This window comes from Dreissena polymorpha, chromosome 7 (assembly GCF_020536995.1).
Source record: "Dreissena polymorpha isolate Duluth1 chromosome 7, UMN_Dpol_1.0, whole genome shotgun sequence".
NCBI classification, from domain to species: domain Eukaryota; kingdom Metazoa; phylum Mollusca; class Bivalvia; order Myida; family Dreissenidae; genus Dreissena; species Dreissena polymorpha.
The window spans coordinates 20776883-20798149 of NC_068361.1; the positions used below are offsets into that span (position 1 = coordinate 20776883).

General features: G+C 35.0%; 1 protein-coding gene across 1 annotated transcript; it reads left to right on the forward strand.

Annotated features, from left to right (window-relative positions):
- LOC127839516 (uncharacterized) lies at nt 1-20689 on the forward strand. Its single transcript, XM_052367906.1, has 11 exons — nt 1-84; nt 784-1004; nt 2220-2322; nt 3272-3385; nt 5069-5227; nt 6226-6353; nt 6659-6758; nt 7580-7680; nt 8066-8202; nt 19984-20124; nt 20577-20689. Exons 1-11 carry the CDS (start codon nt 1-3, stop codon nt 20687-20689), a joined length of 1401 nt encoding a protein of 466 aa, XP_052223866.1.
- Nucleotides 20690-21267: the final 578 nt, after the last annotated feature.

Sequence of the window (21267 nt, forward strand, 5' to 3'; positions counted from 1 at the left end):
ATGGGAGTTACTGCTGTCCTCGGAGAGTGCGCAAGAATATTCACACATCCCAGAATGATATTCAAGTTGGCACAGAGAGAGCTCGTAGGATGGTTGGCATTCAGATTAAGGGCAGTCTCTTTTCATACCATTACAATTATGATAATTATGAACATAAAAAAGTGCTACACCCGAAAACGCGAGTAAAGAGAACGAGCAGGATTATCAACCATCATGAAAGATGGACAAAAAGTGAACACATTATTTTGTATTAGTGACGTTAATACAAAGATCCGCAATGACAACCGAAGGGTATTAGTAGATCATTGGAAAGCATGAGCAAGGCAAGATAAATGACATCGAAAAGATGTTTGACCTCTGCGCAACAAGAAACGTTGTGATTGTGGGAAATGTTTTCCACCATCGAAGGCTAGAAAGGCAACATACGTATTCCAGACTTGTACCCCTAGAACCAGATTGACCATTTGTACATCGTGAGGATGTTTCGCCACCCTCTTTAGAAGGAATGCTTCAAGCGAGGAGCAGACGTAAGTTCAGACCATCATCTCCTAGTCGACCGATTGAAACAGAAAATCAAGAACAGTTATATAGGTTGTCCAGTCTACGCCAGCGTTACAACACTGAGTCACTGCAAGACACCTGGAAAATTGAAGAGTACATAGTCATTCTCCAAAACGTGTTAGGTCCTTAAGTAGCTGCTTCAGGACAAGACGATAGAGAACAACTGGTAGAAAGTGACATAAGTTGTAACTTCAACATGCCAAAGAGTGCTGGGTCCCACAGAATGTGGATATCAGCACAGACGCGTACATAGACGAAAATAGAAATATCGAACAAACTATAAGAGCAGACGAGCGGTTCTACCTAGAGCTGCTAGTAATTCAAGCAGCAGATGAAGAACCCAGCACACACAAAATTGAGATGTACTTCATCACTTATTGCAGAAAATTATCACACAACAGAGAGGCCTCTACGGGACCAGATTGGAGAGACGATAGACAATGGTGAAGGCAATACGAAGAGGTTATCGAACACTTCTATGAGCTACTCTAAAGGCCACCTTCTGCTAAAGCTAAGAATATATGACCAGATACAATCGATCTGCCAATTAAAATTATGAACATCCACTGTGCAGAGATCCGCAACGCCATTACTAAATTAATTGAAGAATGGCAAGTCTACCGGACTTGATGGCAAACCGGCAGAAGCGATGAAGGCTTACGTCAAGACCAGTGTGGAGCTACTAAACTCAAACTTTATCAATTTATGAGGAGAAAATGTAATTCAAACAGAGTGGAACGAGGGCTAATTAATCTAGCCTCAATACAAGCGACCTTTATTTCTGTCCAAACTACCAAAAAAACAAGAAATAACGCTATTGCCAATCACAATGATTGTGTTAATCGCATCTTTATTAACCGAATAAAATGAGTTGCAGACCCCTATTTTTTTAATTAAAAAACAGGCTACCGATAGGATGGGTGATTATACGGATCAGGTCGCATCTCCGTGCTCAATTTTGGAACAATTCATGCATTGGAACACACCCCCGCTTTATCAAATACATCGGATATGAGTAGGAGTTCTACAGCGACGGCCAGAAGCCCTTCTGGAGACTACTGAGACACCAAGGAGTACAAAAAACGTTCACAATATAAAGAAGTGAAACTCCAGCTGCTGGAGCATCATAATGAAGTTTTATGATGGGATTATTTGCAGAATAGTACGCATGAGATAACTCATTTAGGCTTTCGAAATAAGTACCAGATTTAGACAAGGCTGCTAACACTAACAGTTACAGTTCCTGTTGGTCGTAGACTGGGTCATGCAGTCATCGAAGGACCAGAGGCCAACTTAATCTATAGGAAACATTAAGAAAAAGTTGGACGACCTCGACTGTCTCGATGATCTGGCTCTTCGCTCTCACACAAAACATAGATGCAGGAAAATACCAACATTATATTTGTAAACCTGTTCAGTTCTTAAAATACTTGTTTTCTCACTCACACGCTCACCGTTAACAGTTTGTCACAAGTACATGTGAAACATCCAGAAGTTTTAAGGTTTTAATTGAGTACCGTTTGCATAACATAATCGATTTTATTTCAATATTGTCCTCGTAAAGTACTTATTTTCAAAACAAGTACTTAAAAATGACGGTTTGTAACTGATTCCAAATGTTATCTGGTGACAGCATAACGCACGGGTTCTAATTTCAGGATACCGGGTATTAACATGGATAACGGTTATTTTCAAATGCATGAGTACCAGGCACCGGCGTGGGCACAGCACCTGAATCACATACCATCGCATATAGTAAAGGTAAGCAAATAGTGTTCATAATATAGGCATATGCCAATCTTACTATGTAAATTGTGTTATACATCGTATTTATGTACTCTTATTCAGTGTTTTCCCGTGTATTTAAAATTAAGCCCCGTTTCAAATAAAACTTGGTAAATAATTCTCGTAACGCTTAGACTTACAAAGGTCATAGCAATATTTCTTGTGTGCAGTAACTAAAAGTTAAATCTGAATGCATGTTAGTAAATTATGCCAGACCAATTTTAAGTAAAATGCTTTTCACTTCAGCCGTTTCTTCACTGTTTTACAATGTATTCAGTGACAGTGGCATAACAAACCGTATGTTAGAATCGAGTATCACCATCTCTTTAATGTATGCGACATCACGGTTACAAGTATTGAACTCGTTTTTATTAATCTACATCTTCATATCTTCGTACGGTGTTATTTGACTTTTAAAGAAAATGGCTCCGGCTTCATATTTAAAAACAAAAACATGCAAAATGAGATAAAAACAATAATTAATTTCAACGGGTGTTGAACAAACACTTCCATGCGTAAAATATCCCATTGCCTTAAGTTTGAGCTATTAATATAAAAACACTTGTGCGGCGGATTTAGCTCATTTCTGCCTAATGTCTAGAAAAATGGCCTTGGCAAACGTCGTAGACCCAGATGAAACGCTGCATGATGCGGCGTCTCATCAGGGTCTGCGCTGTTTGCTTAAAGGAATTACTGTAAGAAATATTCTAAATATAGAAATAAGTATACTAAAAATCCCTTATTTTGGAATAAAATTGATCCAATTTAGAAGGATGGGAGAGTCCACTAGGCATAAATGGGTTAAATTAATTTCTTTATAAATGAACGCTTTAACGTTACAACTAGACGCCCTTTTACCACATCAAGGGCTTATTATTTCAAAGTTATTTTTGCAAGGTCATCTTTTCCCTCTACCCCAATGCAGCTGACTACTTTGAACACTCCGATACATCGCTGGAGCCTTCCCGGGGTACCAGATCGGTTCCAAGTGTTTATCAAGCGCGATGATCTTTCTGGTGCAGAATTATCTGGAAGCAAGGTATACCTAATTTTAATGAAGTTTCTTTAGGTTTTGAGTAGTTGTATTTAAGTTATTATTTCATGATGGAGAACTTTGAAATTCCTTATCCGTTGTTTACTTATCTACTTATCCGTTGTTTACCAAATGTATTGTTTATAATAAATATTACCACGGTTCTAAAGCTGTTTTGGATAATGGTCAATACCCATGCGTGATCTGGGACACACTAAGCAATATAAAGACTATATTGCGCTACCCGTGCTTAAAACTAATAAAGATACTGTAGTTTTTGAGAGACTTAAGACTCTTATAAGTTTGACCGTTTGTTTTTCAGCAAATGAAACGAAGTTTCTATACTCGATAAAGATGAACGGTCATGTTAATAACAAAAAAGTGTTTTGTTATGAATAAATATATCCTAAGATGACTGAAATCATCTAAATGTTTAAAAAAATCGTTCTATAAAAGGAAGATTTTGATGATCTGCAATTTCCCTACCCCGCCTGAGTATTCCGGCCACCCATCATGAAACTCGAACATTTCGCGCTAAACGTCAACTTAGACGATCAAAATCGTGTTGGTAAGTTTACTATAGAGCTTAGACTCAAATCTGGGGCTGCTACAACCATATTTCCTGAAACTTAGGAATACCAAGCTTCAAGGAAAATCCCAGTGAAACAAAACGACCTTGGACAAATGCAGAATAAATGAGAACAGATCTAAAAACCTTTGCTCAAACCGACCTTACATTGGAATATTGCCAATATATACTGTTTTAGATTACACCATTTTAATCGAAGCAACTTTTATATCTTGAGTCACTTTGACCCAACAAAATCTTGACCATCGAGCCAGCATCAGTTATACATATCAAAAGTGTCACGGTAATGAGCAAGCTATTCTTCTAATTGACATCACTCTTGTGTAAGTAAAACACCGTCTATCGACTTAACCGACCCAAATTTAACGTTTTTTACCGTATCTAATTTTCATGAATGGCACTAAAATCAATAATTCAATGTAAAATTAATAATTGCTATAATTAAAACAATTTTAATGACAATATATTATACGGTTGTGCTTAGCAAACCCCAATCTATGAGCCTCTCGGAAACCTCGATTAACTGGCTAACACAGCGAATGACAGAAGCGGTCTTAAGTCCATCTTAATCAGACGCTGCAAAATCAAATGTGCCAGCTTTCGAAATACAATCTATCTGTAGACTAAAGTTAAATAGATAAGGATTTCATAAAACGGAATACGCTTTTTAATCAGCTTTGTCTTACATTATGATCATTTTTGTATATTATAGTTGCATGAAACTCGATTTTTGAAGCCCCATACACCGTTTTTCATTGAGGGCGAATAGCTTAAGATCAAATTAAGTTACTTCTGTTTTGAATGAAAAATGGCGCGTTTATTAGAATATGTGTAAATCGCGATCTATTCACATTCTTGCTCGTTAATATTACCGTTTATAATAAAGTGAGGCGCAAACACTTTGTTATATGCACTAAATTAGATTTAAAAAATGTTGATTAGAACTATTTACATTTAACACATATTTACCAGTATATTGTTTTCATGTTAGACTAAATTCTGTTTAACCATGTTTAAGTAGAGCATCTTTTATCAAGTTCATAACACTGATCTGATATATAATCAATAGTATGCAACATTAGTAATCATATTCTTCATAGGTCCGCATTCTACAGTTTCTGTTCGCTGAGGCCCTTAGGCAAAACGCTCGCCACGTGGTGACAGGGGGCTGTCTGCAGTCTAATCACTGCCGCTCAGTAGCTCTCACGTGCCGCCAGTTTGGCTTGACGCCCCACATTGTGGTGGCAAGGGTGTCAAAGGTAAGCTAGAATAGAATAATACCCTTTGCAAATTTTAAGTCGCACAACGGACATGTAGCTGTAACCTTTCAATTGAGTTCTAAACTATTATTTTATATTTATTTATACTCTATTTAAATATTTGGTTGAAACGTGTGTAGATACATGTATATCTTAATTTATCATAGACTTATTTTTAAGTTTTCATTCTTATAAGTAAACTAAATGAAAACAATAAAATAAGTTTATACAAATTATATTGCAGCCTTTCGCTACATTTTGTCAAGCTCAAGACTGTGACATTTCATAGCATTAAAGTTATCAATAAGAAACGATTTAAAATTATTTTCTTCGAACATCCCGCGGCCCTTTCTAGAGGTATATATAGGTTAGGGAAATAATTGCATTATGAATATCGTTATTCTTTTCATTCGATATATAATGCTTACATGATAGGGAATAATAATGAAATCACTTCTTGCATGTTTAAACGCAGTCCATTGTGTTCGGTACGTAGTACATGTTTGAGATTTGTATTCAATATAAAAAGATTTTAACGAAATTAAAACCCAAGAGTTTTGCAAAGAATAATGTGTTCGTTTCGGCGCTAAATCGGAGAAACGTGTAACCGGAAAGGTCAATAGCGTGTTCAAAGTAGAAATTATCGTGTAGTTTGAACACCATAAATTCTTTACTATGGCGCTGTAAGTGCAAATGTAACTTGCATTAGCATTATCTGCGAGTGATTTAAACTTTGTTTATTTAGTTTAAAAACGATACGAAAATATTATCAGGGCAGGAAATAACAAATGTTATAACACAAAGGTTTTAAAAGCATACCCACGTCATAATAACTCGCCGTTTGGCTGCGTATTTTATTTGCATATTTCAACGTATATGCGAAACTGATTAAAACGTAAAAGCCCTATAGTGTTTTTTCCACTTATTCGCTGCCATATATTAATACTAGTGTTATTCTTGTACAAAGCGAATACTTTTTATTGTTGTATCTCACGAAGAAAGAAGAACTCGAAGCAAAAGGGAACGCCCTGCTGTATCGGTTGGCAGGAAGTCATCTTTATCTGTCTCCTACGTGCTCGTACGAATCGTTCTCGCAGAGACTGCGCAGCCTGGCAGGATATATCAGGTTCCTACGAGATATGAACTGTAGAGCTTAGAATCGTGCATTTACCAATTGATCAATGCTGGGTGAACACCAGTGTTACTGACGTATTGCATGATAACGCATTGACAGCATATATGTCTATAGTACATTATTTATGCTATTTTTGGTATGGATGTCTAAAGGTGTAATTGATATTTTTATGGTTACCGGTTATACTGGTACAAACTTTAAATGTGCTGTTGTTTTGCTTCTTGAACACGCACAACTATTTGTGCAATGAATTTTATATTTACATTATGTTTTCGATAATTCTGACACTGCAACAGCGATAAGTACCGGGAGCCATGCTACTGTATCCCGCTTGGGGGATCCTCGCCCCCAGGTATGTTCGCGTTCATCACGCTCTTCCAGGAGCTCATTGAACAGGTAAATACGTTTCAGTAGCTAATACTGACCAGGTGTCACGTACGAGCACCTGTCCTATGCTATAAATATTACACACGCTCTAGCTGGGCTTGTTTGGCTGTCTGGTTAGCGCAGTGGTTGGTTCTCGCGGGTTTGAAATAGGCGACGCGTGTTCAATCCTCTTTCCCGGAGGCACGTGAATTTGGTTGGTGGTCAACAACGGACAAGTGCGGTCTCCTTCAGAAACTCCGGCTCCCCTCCCCCACAACATAATACCATTCTAAACTGAACCTCTTTCAGGAACGTCTTAATAGCTTGAAATTGCAGCCATAATTTAATTAGATGGTAATAATGGCTCCTTTCATCACATAATGCAGCCTCAAGCGCGGAAGGACCTCTTTGAATTTGAAATACATACACGCTGAGATATTGACCAGGTCAGCGTCAAATACAACACCGCGTGTTATTGTTTATAATTGCCACCGTACCATGTAACACAAAGTAGGAGGTTAGAGGCCCATTCCTTGTCAAAAAATTATAACACGTTTGAAGATATTTTTATTGAAATCATATTTATGCTGGAAGGTTTGACATTAATAAATCATACAAATAATTTAGTACGGGGTGATCCATATGTGAAGTTCTGTGTTCTTAAAGTGGAACCGAATACTGGAAAGATGTGCAAACTGAGTTATTACATGAGCAGTGTGCAATGTATGCAATATTAACCTCATACGCTTTAATCTACCGTATTCTTATACGTACTGTCTTTCCCGTTGCTTTTATTCTTGAGAATTACGAACGTGTAGAGTATGTGTGTTACCGACATTTTTATTTCGCAGGGACTTTTTGACAACTTTGATGACATTGTCGTCTCTATAGCAACAGGATGTACAGCAGCGGGCATTGCTGTCGGGAACTATCTTACCGGATCAAAACTGAGGTAAATCAAATGTTAAAGATGTTTTTATCGATTATTGATTGTTGGCTGTTGTTTCTTTTTATTGAAATTAGTTAATATTACATAATACTATTTCCAATATAATATTATCTTGACAAAGAAGTTGGTATATTATTGTATTTCTTAATATAACACCATATAAACTAGTCTTTCTCACGTTATCGGAAGCCATGTATACCTTTGTTGATCAGCTAAACTGTGTAAGCGAAATAAAACCATGGTGTTAATAAAATTTGACGAAAATTTACTGTTCTATTGTTAAAATCATTTTTTTCACTAGCGTTAAGAGTTTGGTAAGGCGGACTCCAAACAGTATCTCTTTCTTGCTCACCGCTTAACAATTGTCATTTAAATTCTTTTCTTCCAGAATCCACGCAGTTTCTATCGCCCTAAGTAAGGAGGAACTGACCAAACGCATCGACCTGATGTTGTCGGACATAGGGCTTTCCCTGGGTACCAATGACATCATGGATATCATAGATGGCTACATCGGACAGGGGTATGGTACTGCTACGAAGGAGCATTTAGGTTATGAACACGCTTTCCATTTCACGTTTTAAAACATATTCCGGCTTCTATCTTTGTATTGTTATTTATGGTATAGGTCAGCGGTTACTTGCCTTAAAAACAAAAGCTTATTTTCATTTAATATGTTTCTAGTTTTTTATTCTTAAGGCCTTAATTAACACATAAGTATTTTCTTTATTCCTAGTGAGTGAACCATTTTAAAAATCAAAAATAACGTCATGCCAGATATATTATAAGTTCTTAAATTTACGCTGTAGCCATTCGCAAGACATAATTCCTAGCAAAGTCATTTTTGTGGGTCTCTGACACTACCCTATCCCCCCCCCCCCACACACACCTGATTTCTTAAGTGTTTAATATCAGTTCAGATGTAATTTCATCAATAATAAATTACAGTTGTAATGTAAGCTATAATGTCATAGTGTAAATGAGCAGTTCATGCATCATTATGATTTTGTTTTTAAATCGGAGTTGACAAAACTAAAACCTCTGTTTAACATGACATTATTTACAAACGTTCTAAAACAATGCTGATTATTTAAATAACTGTGAGGTCTGACTATTCAAACAAGTGTTAGGTCCATTCCAATGCGCTTTTCTAGAAAAATAAATGAAACGAGAAGGAATACAGTTTTCAAATTACACAAATTAAATAAAAGTTAAAACCAATTATGACATCAATCTGTGTAAGAGATTTGAACTAAATGAACTAATAATAAATACATTTAAGGGATTTCGAATCTTTTTTTATTAAAGTATTTGACTATTCAATCGTCAAATATTTAATACTTGTGAAAAAGATCGGATCGTGAATAGTGTTTAATTATGAACAAAGCTGCTGTAAAAACTATGAAAACGTGCAACACTTTATATTTGAAAGTACCGCAATCATAACGTTTCATAAAACTTACATATAACAAATATTCAAACGTGTATTTCATGTATATGTTAATAAAAATCAGGTACACTTACAAAGAACTTTAGCCATATTGCTATCGAGTTCATAGCGGTAATCTTACGTTACTCACCAATAAATGGCAGTCTTTTTACCAGCAATTTTAAAGGGGAAGCAAGAATTCTGTTTCATAGTTCGCATTTGTGTACTTAATACACGTCCATAAAAACAATTCACATACAAAGAAAATCAGATAGCAGAAATAGTAAAAAAAATATTCAAATAGTTTTAATTATTCAAAAATTCGAATAGTATCGTTATTTATAAATGTGCTTGTTTAATTTAATTTTATACCGAAAATAGCGGGAAAACAATAACTGAACTTCTGCAATCAGAAATTGTGAAAGAACTAAAATTCTGTGAAAATAGGTTACACAAAATGCATCAATCAAATAAACCGCGTCGGGCAACAATGGGACTTATTCTGCGAGCTCAGCCCCAGACCAGTCTATGCATTTTCGTAATATGGACATGATCTACCCTGTCCACGTATCTTGCGTCACTTTAGAGCGGGCATATTATATGAGCCTTGTTCTGAGAAAACTGGGCTTAATGCATGTGCGTAAAGTGTCATCCCATATTTGCCGCACAGGCTAATCAGGGACGACACTTTCCGCCTAAACTTGATTTTCGGTAAGGAGGGAAATACAAACCACGGGGCATCGATTATACGGCCCGGTAATAACAATACAAAGCACGGGGCATCGATTATACGGCCCGGTAATAGCAATACAAACCACGGGGCATCGATTATATGGCCCGGTGGTAACAATACAAACCACGGGGCATCGATTATACGACCCGGTGATAACAAAACAAACTACGGAGCATCGATTATACACCCCGGTGATAACAATACAAACCACGGGGAATCGATTATACGGCCCGGTGATAACAATAAAAACCACGGGGCATCGATTATACGGGCCGGTGATAACAATAAAAACCACGGGGCATCGATTATACACCACGGTGATAACAATAAAAACCACGGGGCATCGATTATACACCCCGGTGATAACAATAAAAACCGAGGGGCATCGATTATACACACATGTGATAACAATACAAGCCACGCTTATGTGAACAACAGCAACATTTTAAGGCACGCAGCTAGAGTTTAAATGGTTTGGATCTAATAGGCGTATTTAAGTTAAAATAAATGTGATTGACACGCTGTGAACTTAATAAAATGATTTGTTTCATTCAGTGTTATTTTCTCGTTTTACTATGTGTGTTTATTTAAATCTTACCGGGTGAGGTAACTTGAAATCAAAGCATGCAATGGTAACAGAGGTCAAAAGGACGCAGTACCGGTCGCAAACAACTAATTTGGTGAGTTCTTTTGTTGTCGTTTAAATAAGTGAAACTACGAAGATTGCTTATATAACGTATAAAATACGCATCTTAAGTATGTTTGGCAGGATAGCTCAGTTGGCTAATGCGTTTTTACTTCAGGATTCCGGGGTCTCTGGTTCGATCCCTGCTGCGGGTTCTTTTTTTTCATTTTTTAAATTTTGTTTTTGATTTTTTTTACTGGAGCTTTTAAAATTTAATGTTTACATTTATCAATATAAAGCATTTAATGACAAACTTCAAAACATGCCAAAATCTGTGAAAAGGCCCCTTTAAATCAGTATTACCAATTTAGATTATATAAATACAAATTTAGTTCGGTGTAGCCATCAACAATTCAATGCGTTTCGAACTTTTGCACATGCGAATTAGGGACGGTGATTATCCCGGTGCATAAATCGTAAAATAAAGTATTCTATATCTCGCATGGAAGCTGGTCAATCAACATTGAGTTCGCTCACACATAATATCGGGTCATTCATGCGCAGACACTGTATACTTGGAAATACAGTCGATCGGGTAGTTCCGGATCTCGAATAATTCCGAATCAACTCTATGATTTAATTAAAATATTAGTCTCAAAGATATTGACATATCAATATAACTGCGATTTTTGGAAAATGTGATCAATTTTAAGCAATATCAAAGTTTTGCTTCTTATTTCAACGGTGTTTACATTGAAAATCACGCATTGGTAACTATCACAGACGTGTCATTTAACCGTCGCACCGTCTATCTATAACACGCGCCAACAATTAAAAGCGTCGACACGAATGACCTAAATCTACCTAAATCTTCCCAAATCTACATAAGTCTTCCCAAATCTACCGAAATCTACATAAGTCTTTGTAAAAATAATTATCTTGCATCATGTTTGTGTGATGGGCACTATTGTTTTGTTTTATGCTTCAATTTTACTCGAGACAATGTGTAATTTCCTAATCATGGGTAGATTTTGCATCATTCTGAAAGTAGCGTTTACTACTTATTTAGGCAGGAAGAAAGTGAAACAATTACATATAAAGCCATTAGAAAAAAACGATGAACAGGTTCTTATTTATCTTCTTTTTTGTTTTGTTTCTCTTTTATGTCGTTGATGTAATGACGGCCAATAAATATAGAATGTAGTTAAAGTTGGCTCCCATGGTCGTTTGATGGTTAAAAAAATGCGGATGCATAACTAAGGCTTAAACGGATGCGTAATAGTTGTTATGCTATGTATCGATAGAGTATATAGAGATCATATAAGTGTGCAAACCCAATTATACTATCCGAATCTTGGCTTCATTGCACTGCTTTTAGATTGATATTCGTTATATGCGTTAAATATAACTGTCGCAAAAATAGTGTATTCAATATACTGAAACTGACAGTTTATATTTATTTCAGTTTCGGCTGTCATTGTATTTGTAGAATCTGACACGTAACGCAAATTGCTGCTGTCCTATTATCTGGGCGTAGGTATTGTACGTTATGTTTTGTAAAGATTTATCAAATTACTGTGAATAGCACACGTAGGATGCAAAAAGGTGTCTGTTTTTTATTTGCTATTCGGTTAGACTTACCGATATTTTTTGAAAATGCCCAAAAACTAGCGTTAATGTAATTACCCAACTATTGAAATAAACTTATCAACTCATATATTGTATAAAATTTCATCAAGTTTTCACTTTTCACATACATTCAAAATGAAATATTACATGTGCGTGCAATCATTTGCTCTTAAAATGTTAAGTTTATAATTATAACAATGTTCATTATTGTTTAAAATATTTTATTTACATACACCGTCCTATTGTTTAAGTTTTCTAAAACCTTCTTTAAAATATCATTCAAAGTTATTGTCTTTTCTAACGAGGCTCTGTTTTCTGGCCAAAAACTTTTTTCTATTGAATAGCTTGCATGTACACTCCTTGCGTGGTCAGCGTTCCGATATTTGCACACACAAAAAGTCATTTTGAAATAGCATATATATTTATAATTTTGCGCTGTTAAATAATGCACTACATTCAACAGTTTGGCGTCCTAACGAAATGTAAGTATATAAAAAGATCCAGGGTTTTGTATGCTGGAATTAATTCAGAATTAATTAACTGCCATAAAAATTGCATGGCGTGTATTGATAAAATAAGGTAACGTCCTCGTAAACAGTTTACCTGATACGTATTCCCGCTATTGCATGCTTCTGCATGTGAGCTCTGTTTACTAGCCATTGTAAAGGCCTGTAAATCAACCATTACGGTACGTGCACAAACACAAAACATGTCTCGAAAACCGAAACTATGTTTACATGCCATTGAATAATAAATTAGATTTTACCTTTCGAAAAACACCCATTACGATCAATCCTTATATTAAAGTGATATAATGGGCATTTTTCACTGTTGAATTGAGATGAAAAGAATGAACAGGTCAAAATAGTTAGTTAAAATGTGGTTACTGACCAATTATTTGCAACTTATCTTGCTACCAGTTGTTTATAAAAATATATTTTATATTCGATATTCTTACGTGACTCACCCAGTCCTGTAAGCCGAAATGATCCGTAAAACAAAATTGTGTATTTGTGTCGTATGAACGAATCTGCACTAAAACTAAATTTAGGTTCACATCGTACATGCATGATCAGTTGTCAAACGAAAGTACGGTTGATATTCAAATGCATTATTTTTCTCTTTCCGGGATATTGTTTTAGTATGTTGATGCTGCATTTACAAATATACGTGTATATGAAGTGAAAACACCAACAAGAAACCATATATATATATATATGTTGAATATTGAATATATAATATGATATATGTTTGTGCCATACTTAAATATTGACCGATTGCTAAACATAATTGTGTGTTTTTACAGAAAGTATTTGAAAGAGAACAGTGCTATCCAATTTTGCCATTCATTTTGAAGGTTCGCATATCCATGCGCATCCAATTTCGTTCCAGCTAAGAAGGAAAATTATGTAGCTCCTTGTTCCTCATTTTTCACTTTAATAACAATATTTATTGTAAACAACTGAAATGTCATTCTGACCCAAACATAAAAAAGGCAAGCAGTAAATACTTGTATGATTTAGGATTACAGAGCCGTTATCAATTCATACCAATCTTTGCTGGGGGTGCATGAATTGGAGATTGTGCATATGTTACTTAATATGTTATTGTGTTTTCTTGTGCAAAAACATGTTATGCAAACTAATAATTGTGTAAATTGCTTATTGAGTCACACCAATCATTACCACGGCAAAAACAATCATTCCTTCCACGACTTTCGTCTCGATTCCTTATAAGACTATCAGCTAGATTTTTACTACGAAACTGGTTAAAGCCACACACCTTGAAAATGAAATACATGTTAATCAATACATAAAGATGCAATTTGAAAGTGTGCAAAATTTTCATTAAATATATAGCCTAGTTAGCAAGTAATTTATTATTTTTCAAACGGTTTGTACGCTTTTAAAACCGAAAGTATAATTTCAAGACGTATACGTCCATTTCGACATTTTTAAGATTTAAAGCGCAAAAAAAGACGGATTTCTAACTTGTCACCACCAGATATATTCTAATTGGCATAGATAAAATATGTTCCTTATTTATACTTAAATTTACTATGCCAAATAAGGTATGTGGCTTTAATAAACAAAAGTATGCTCCCTTTTAGGTCTTCAAAGGTTGGTTCATGAAAATCTGCAAATTCCCCGTATTCATTTTTTTAATTGAAATTTTATCAAGGGTGTATCTATGAATCTACAAAAGGTATCAACTTAAAACTAGAAAGCAAACCTTGCATGGAAGTTAAGTTTTTTAACGGCATATTTGGAGCTCTTAATTAAGAGAGATGCACTAAAAATGTGTAGGTAGATTAATATCATGTATCGGCACAAAATACACTCTCAACATTTTATGATAGCTTTTATCGTTCATTTGAAATTGTAAATACAAGTCGATGGATTTGTTTAAACGTTGTCCTAATTTGTTTAATCATAAAGGTTTACACCGTACAAATGATAAATAATATAGAGCAGTCATATTGACACTGACACTAATATCCAGTTTCGCCATCAGTTGAAAATATTAATCATCTTTTGTTACTGTTGTCATACAAATTACTTTTTTGATACTGAACTAATATCATAATCATTCACTTTCAGTCCAGGTAAACAAATTAGGTACGATGTTTTTTCTCATTTTTGCATTTTTATATAAATACAAACTTGTAAACAACCCAAATGTCATCACAACCAAAACATAAAAAATTGCTCACAGTTAATAACTGATTCGGCTTGGGTTACAAGGCCATATAAAGGCCGATCCGGTTTATGGCGGCTTGATAGTGTTGAATAGACGTAACAAAAAAACTATTAAATTATTTTCACACGGTTGCTCGACTTATGTAAGTTAGGATGATAAAAGTACTTTTTTGGTAAACAACCCTTCCAATGGCAGATTTTTTTGAAAAAGGCTTTGCCACGCGGTATTGTAACAGAAAAATAAGGAACAATATTTTAGGTTTACATAAAAAAATTGATGCCATTATCAGTTATAAAATTGCTCAAACTAATGAGCATGCACGTATTTTAGGATTGTTACTTAACAACTTATCAAGGAATTAAATTACAACCTACTTTAAATGAATACCATTCGGAAACTACTTTTTCCACCTGTGTAGTAGCTCTTACGGTGAAGGGAAAACATCGTCTGCTAAATTGTCGACTGCTAAATTTCTAAAATTATCATTTTCTCATTTTTTTCAAAGAATACTATCAGAATAGCAAACAGTTTGGATCCTGATGAGACGCCACAGAACGTGGCGTCTCATCTTAATCCACACTGTTTGCAAAGGCCTTCAAAATTCGGTTACAGCACTGAAAGAGTTTAAGTAAAAGAGTGTGCATTTAACAACGCGTCAGGGCTAGAATAAGAAGTTTATAGGGTCATTTTTCAGTTGAACTTCCTAAATTCTATTAAATTATCATTTTATGATCTTTTTCGTCCATGTGTACATTTACAACAGTGAACATGTTGTATTCTGAACAAACGAACTCTTCAGAGAAATCGCACAATTTATTTATTTCTAATAGGACAATTTAATTTGTAGAAAACTAATTACCAAAATAGATACAATTAATATGTTCGATTAGGCAAACATGGCATTGATATTACATAAGCAATCATGTACATCGCAATTAATTATTCCATGTTTACATTCTATTTGTTTGCAACATTCCTTAAAACGAATTATCGCGGATGCAATTTCCATTTTTTTCAAATGCCTACATCGTTCCATCTATGTGAAGTGGTAATGATATTAAGTGGTACGAAAACTATTTAATATATATGCCATATTCAAATATACACTGTAGCGCCGTTAAATGTCGCATCGCCGTTATATGTCGCAGGCTACGAGATTTGTCGCAACCTTGACGATACATATGGCAAGCGAAGTGCAAATTATTGTCTTAAACCACGGTTTAAAGGTTAACAATATAGTAAAGAAACTTTGAACCCGGGTTCAAAGTGCCGTTTGCAAATTATTTCTTTAAACCCGGGTTCAAGATTTTGAGTTTTGAGTACAGTATAACAATGTTAGTCTGTTTTTACAATGTTTTCAGTACCTAATCATATAAATAATTTTATAACAAAACTAACAAAAAAACCTAAGCATGCTTGTAAGTCCCAAAATCGACATGTCTATTAAATGAAAGACGCGTGCTACGCAAAACATGGAAGGTCACCATTGGAGAAGAGGTCATACTCCCAAGTGTCAAGTTAAAAGTGGATGTCCATTAAATGAACGACGCCTGCTACGCAAAACATGGCATGTCACCATGGGAGAAGAGGTGATACTCCCAAGTGTCATGTTAAAAGTGAGTGTCCATTAAATGAACGACGCCTGCTACGCAAAACATGGCATGTCACCATGGGAGAAGAGGTCATACTCCCAAATGTCATGTTAAAAGAAGACGCCTATTACACAGATTAAAAATAATCAAATAAAACATTACGAAGCCATTGACAACACAATGTTTGTACAGATCTGGTTTCACCTTGGCAGGGTTAGAAGACAACGGTCACGTGCTGTCAACAGATGGTCCAAAAGGTCATACATTGTATATTCTTTATATATAATTTAAATACAACAAGCTGATTTACACAACTGTAAAGTGCCAATTAAAATTGCAGTACCGCAAATCCGATACAAAACGCCTTAAAGGGGCTTTTTCACGTTTTGACTAAATGATAAAGTTAAAAAAAACAGTGTTTCAGGTTCTCAAATACTCTTTGCAGTTACGATATTTGTGAGGAAACAGTAATGCTGAACATATTATATGCATCTTTTGACGATTTAAAAACCTAAAATCTTATAAAGCGTTGCAACGCGAAACGATTGAATAATGTGTAGAGTTCTGTTGTTGTCGTTATATTTTACGATACGACGAGGATTGCTGATATAAAATATAAAAACATCATTCATTGTATGAGCACGGATGGCCGAGAGGTCTAAGCGATAGACTTTTACTCCAATGGTCAGTGGTTCGAGCCCAGTTGAGGGTTACTTTTTTTCTTTCTTTAATTTTATTCTTTTTTTTTACTGGAGCTGTTAAGATCCAATGTTTACATTTATCAAAATAAAGCATTTACAGACAAACTTCAATGCATGCAAACATCTATGAAAATGCCCCTTTTAAAAGGCAAATATGCATCCAAATAACCTCAAAGTCGCATTTACACGAACATTATAAATCCGGCCTCCGGTGCGTCTTTTTACTTAACTCCTGAACTCAGTTAAAGCTCTCATACATATGTATTACACCACTCACAAATCCATCCAAATCTACCAAAATCTACATAAGACTTTGTAAAAATAATAATCTTGCATCATGTTTGTGTGATGGGCACTATTGTTTTGTTTTATGCTTCATCTTTACTCGAGACAATGTGTAATTTACTAATAATGGGTAGATTCGGGAAGATTTGGGTAGATTTGGGTAGATTTGGATAATTCGTGTCGCCCATTAAAAGACAATTTAGAAGCACATTTCCTTGGTAAAAGCTTGTATATTTGGTATGAATTTGTTTATTTATTATTATTTTTAAATTCTTGTGAGTGATTTTAGTATATGTTAATGATTTATGGAAATAAAAGCATGGAAATTGCACCTCGTGTACATGTCAGTTGCGGATCAGCTGATTGGGGAAAATCTCAAAACAGTTGTTTATTGTTTAAATACTGTGTTTGAAATATTTTAAAGTTCTATCTACCACAAAAATTTTTGTATATATATGAAATGAAAAGTGCATAGTTTCTCATAAATTTGATGTATTGTTTCATTGGAATTATTTAATTATAATACTATTTTGTGACTTCAATGTCGAGAAATACAGATAATAAGATTGAATTTTGTTTATTCTGTCTGTCTGTCTTCCCCAAAACTTTAACCTTGCTCATAAAATGAAACTTTATGGACCTGGTTCTCCAAACTTTATATGTTCATGCATCTGATTGCGATCTATTATGCAAACCAGTTATGAGGCATTAAGTTTAAGTCACAAGGTCAAGGCTAACACATACAGTAAGCATTGGTTGCATGCATCTTGGTTTGTTTTTATGTTTATGTGTGTAGTAATAAGTTATACTATTTAAAGGTATAATAGCGGAGTAATAAAAAACCAGCTAAGTGCTAAAAACTGTACTATAGAAAAATATATTGATTAATAAATAATGGTAAGATGAAGTGCTGGAACGAGATTGGTGATATTTTAAATATTTATCATATTTTTAATGTGTATTTACATGTATGCTGTGATTTTGCATTTCAGATAATTGTCAAGTTGGACTGATGGGTCCTCAAAAGCACAGGTGCTCTGCACAGTCATTAACAAAGAGGCTGAAGCGGATACCTTTATATATTTTTACATTATTGTGATCCTATTATTGGTAAAATGTTGTCATAATATGTTATTTACCAAAAATTTAACATGATATCTAGTATTGTTTTCCATTTCTTTCCCATTTTTATCCCAGAGGTACTGGTTTATGTTGTTTTTTTAGTTACATTTATTACATTATTTTTACATTATTGTGATTCTATTATTGTTACATGTTATCATACTATGTTATTTACCAAGAAAGTAACTTGATATCTAGTATTCTTTTCCATTTCTTGAGCACATTTATTCCAGAGGTTTAATTTATAATTTGTATGGATGATTTTATATATTTTTACATTATTGTAATCCTAATATTAGCAAATGCATTCCAGAGGTACTTGTTTATGTTCAGTTGTCATTTTTATGCCGCCGGATCGAATGATCGGGGCATATTGTTTTTGGCCTGTCTGTCTGTCTGTCATTCTGTCCCAAATCTTTAACCTAAGTTAAAGTTTTGTGATAACTTTTGTAATATTTAAGATAGCAACTTGATATTTGGCATGCATGTGTATCTCATGGAGCTGCACATTTTGAGTGGTGAAAGGTCAAGGTCATCGTTCAAGGTCAAAGGTAAAAAAAAACCAAGGGAAGTAATAAGCTTTAAAGGGAGATAATTATCTGTACCTGCCAAATGATAAAAAAATCAAATGGGCGCAAAAGGGGGGCATTGTGTTCCTGACAAACACATCTCTTGTTATACAAACATTTATATAAAGTTGTGTATTTTCAGGACCTTAGTTATAAAAATATTTTCTAGTCATACATAAAATGTTCTAGTCATAAGCATATATGCCATATTTTCATACATTTTGTACATTATTGTGATTCTATTGTTGTTAAATGTTATCATACTATGTTATTTCCTAAGAAGGTATCTTGAGTTAATCAATAAATTGCTTGTATTGAGTATTTATGATTGTTTTATATAACCAATAATACAGAGGAAACCGTTTCAAATCAAAACATAAATACTTTCCAACAGCTTTATTCGTCTTGTGTACACACACCATATAATGTTTTAAAATTGTCAGACAGTCATTAAACTGAAACAAACGAACCTATCTGATGTTTATTTAATACATGCATCATTTGTTTTGACAGTCAAAATAAGTTTTGAGATGCTCACTGACCTACATCTTCCAAATAGTCCGAGTGATCCGAAATTACCGCACTCGATTCAGAACGGTTAGTGTTATGTGCAGACGTGCACAACATATTGAATTTGGAATACAGATTTTTAGTGCAGAATGAGTATCACGTGATGAAAAGTGCGAGGTGTTTATTTTGCGGCTCAGTTAGAATGGATTACGAATATTATGAAGCCCTATTCGTCTGCGTCAACAATTTAATGCGTTAGATTCAGACACGCACACTATCATGAATTCTGAATACAGATTTCTATTGCAGATTTGATGCGTTGGCAGTCATGCACACCATATGCAGATTTATAGTGCAGATCCTGTAACTACTATTTACCAACCTGCGTCTCTGTGTCTCTTCGGTTTATTTCAGAGACAATTACAAACGTGAGCGCTAACACGGGAATACTTCTGGACCCCTATTACACTGGAAAGGGCACGCAAGGGTTACTCGAGGAACTCAAGAAAAATCCTACAACATTTCAAGGGAAAAAAATCCTATTTATACACACCGGTATACAAACATATGATATGAAGGAATTTGATCTATGCAATATATGGTGTTATCGTAGCTCTTAATGCAGCCTGCGCATTTGCACAGTCTGCGTTGGAGCTACTGAAAACAGGAAGCCGTTTTACTTTATAGCGGACGGGAAAATATTATTGGACTGTGCACATGCACAAGCTGATACTGAACCACGCTGGCTATATTGCTTTAGACTATTTATCACACGACGCGACTATAACGAATATATTTCTGATCAACCTTTTTGTGGAACCTTGCTTATTTAATAAGTTTCCCAAATGTGCCTTTTGAAAAGCCTTACACGCCTATTTATTGATGCACTTTAAAATGCTTGAAGAAATATACACGGGTAATTGTTTTTTCTTTATTACTGTTTGCATGTGTTAACACTAAGTAATCGCCTAGTGTCGATCATGAACAAAGATTTCATTATTTTGCAGGTGGTAAATTCGGGTTGTTCAACGGTGAGATGGACCAGGTGATGAACCTTCCGGGTAACCATGCCAACTACATCAATGAGTGGCCAGAGAAAGACATTCCTCTAGTCCAATAAAATACATGTTTTACTGATCGATTTTCATCTTAGTAGCGTTTTAAACTGGTTAATGTCGCCGTGGCGTAATGGATATGGTGTCCGCCTTGCGACCGGGAGATCACGAGTTCGATCCCCACTCGGGGAGCGTTCTTTAGATCTTCCCTAAAGCTGCCCTTAAGACACCAAGTACTGGTTCTAGGCCCAGGAAACGGACTCGAGAGAGTTACAATAAGCCTGAGGCGTTCGATGCAATCGAGCTAAAATAAATAGGTTTAAAACGAAACTGGCAAACGCATAAATGCGTATGCCTAATATACGGTAACTGTGTGAACAACATCAATGTGTGGCCACGTGTCAGCAACAGGCACATTCCGCGAGTTCTTTGAAATTATAAGTAAAGAGGGGTCACACCGATCGACTTCTTTTATAGTATTTAAAAGTGAGAAAAGAAAAATGGATTATTTCCGGTATTCGTTTCAACAACATCATGTGTGAATGACAAGAAGAGGACATTCCTATACCCGCGACGAATTCACTCCGAAATAGCCAAACAAAAAATACAAAATAATACCTAGATGTAACACTTTGTTTTTAAT

What these genes read in the sequence shown, in the direction of transcription:
- LOC127839516 (XM_052367906.1), top strand. Translation starts at nt 1, where the DNA reads ATGGGAGTTACTGCTGTCCTCGGAGAGTGCGCAAGAATATTCACACAT. An exon ending in TCCAGGAGCTCATTGAACAG is followed by an intron (nt 6,759 to 7,579) that starts GTAAATACGTTT and finishes TTTATTTCGCAG; the next exon opens with GGACTTTTTGACAACTTTGA. An exon ending in CTTACCGGATCAAAACTGAG is followed by an intron (nt 7,681 to 8,065) that starts GTAAATCAAATG and finishes CTTTTCTTCCAG; the next exon opens with AATCCACGCAGTTTCTATCG.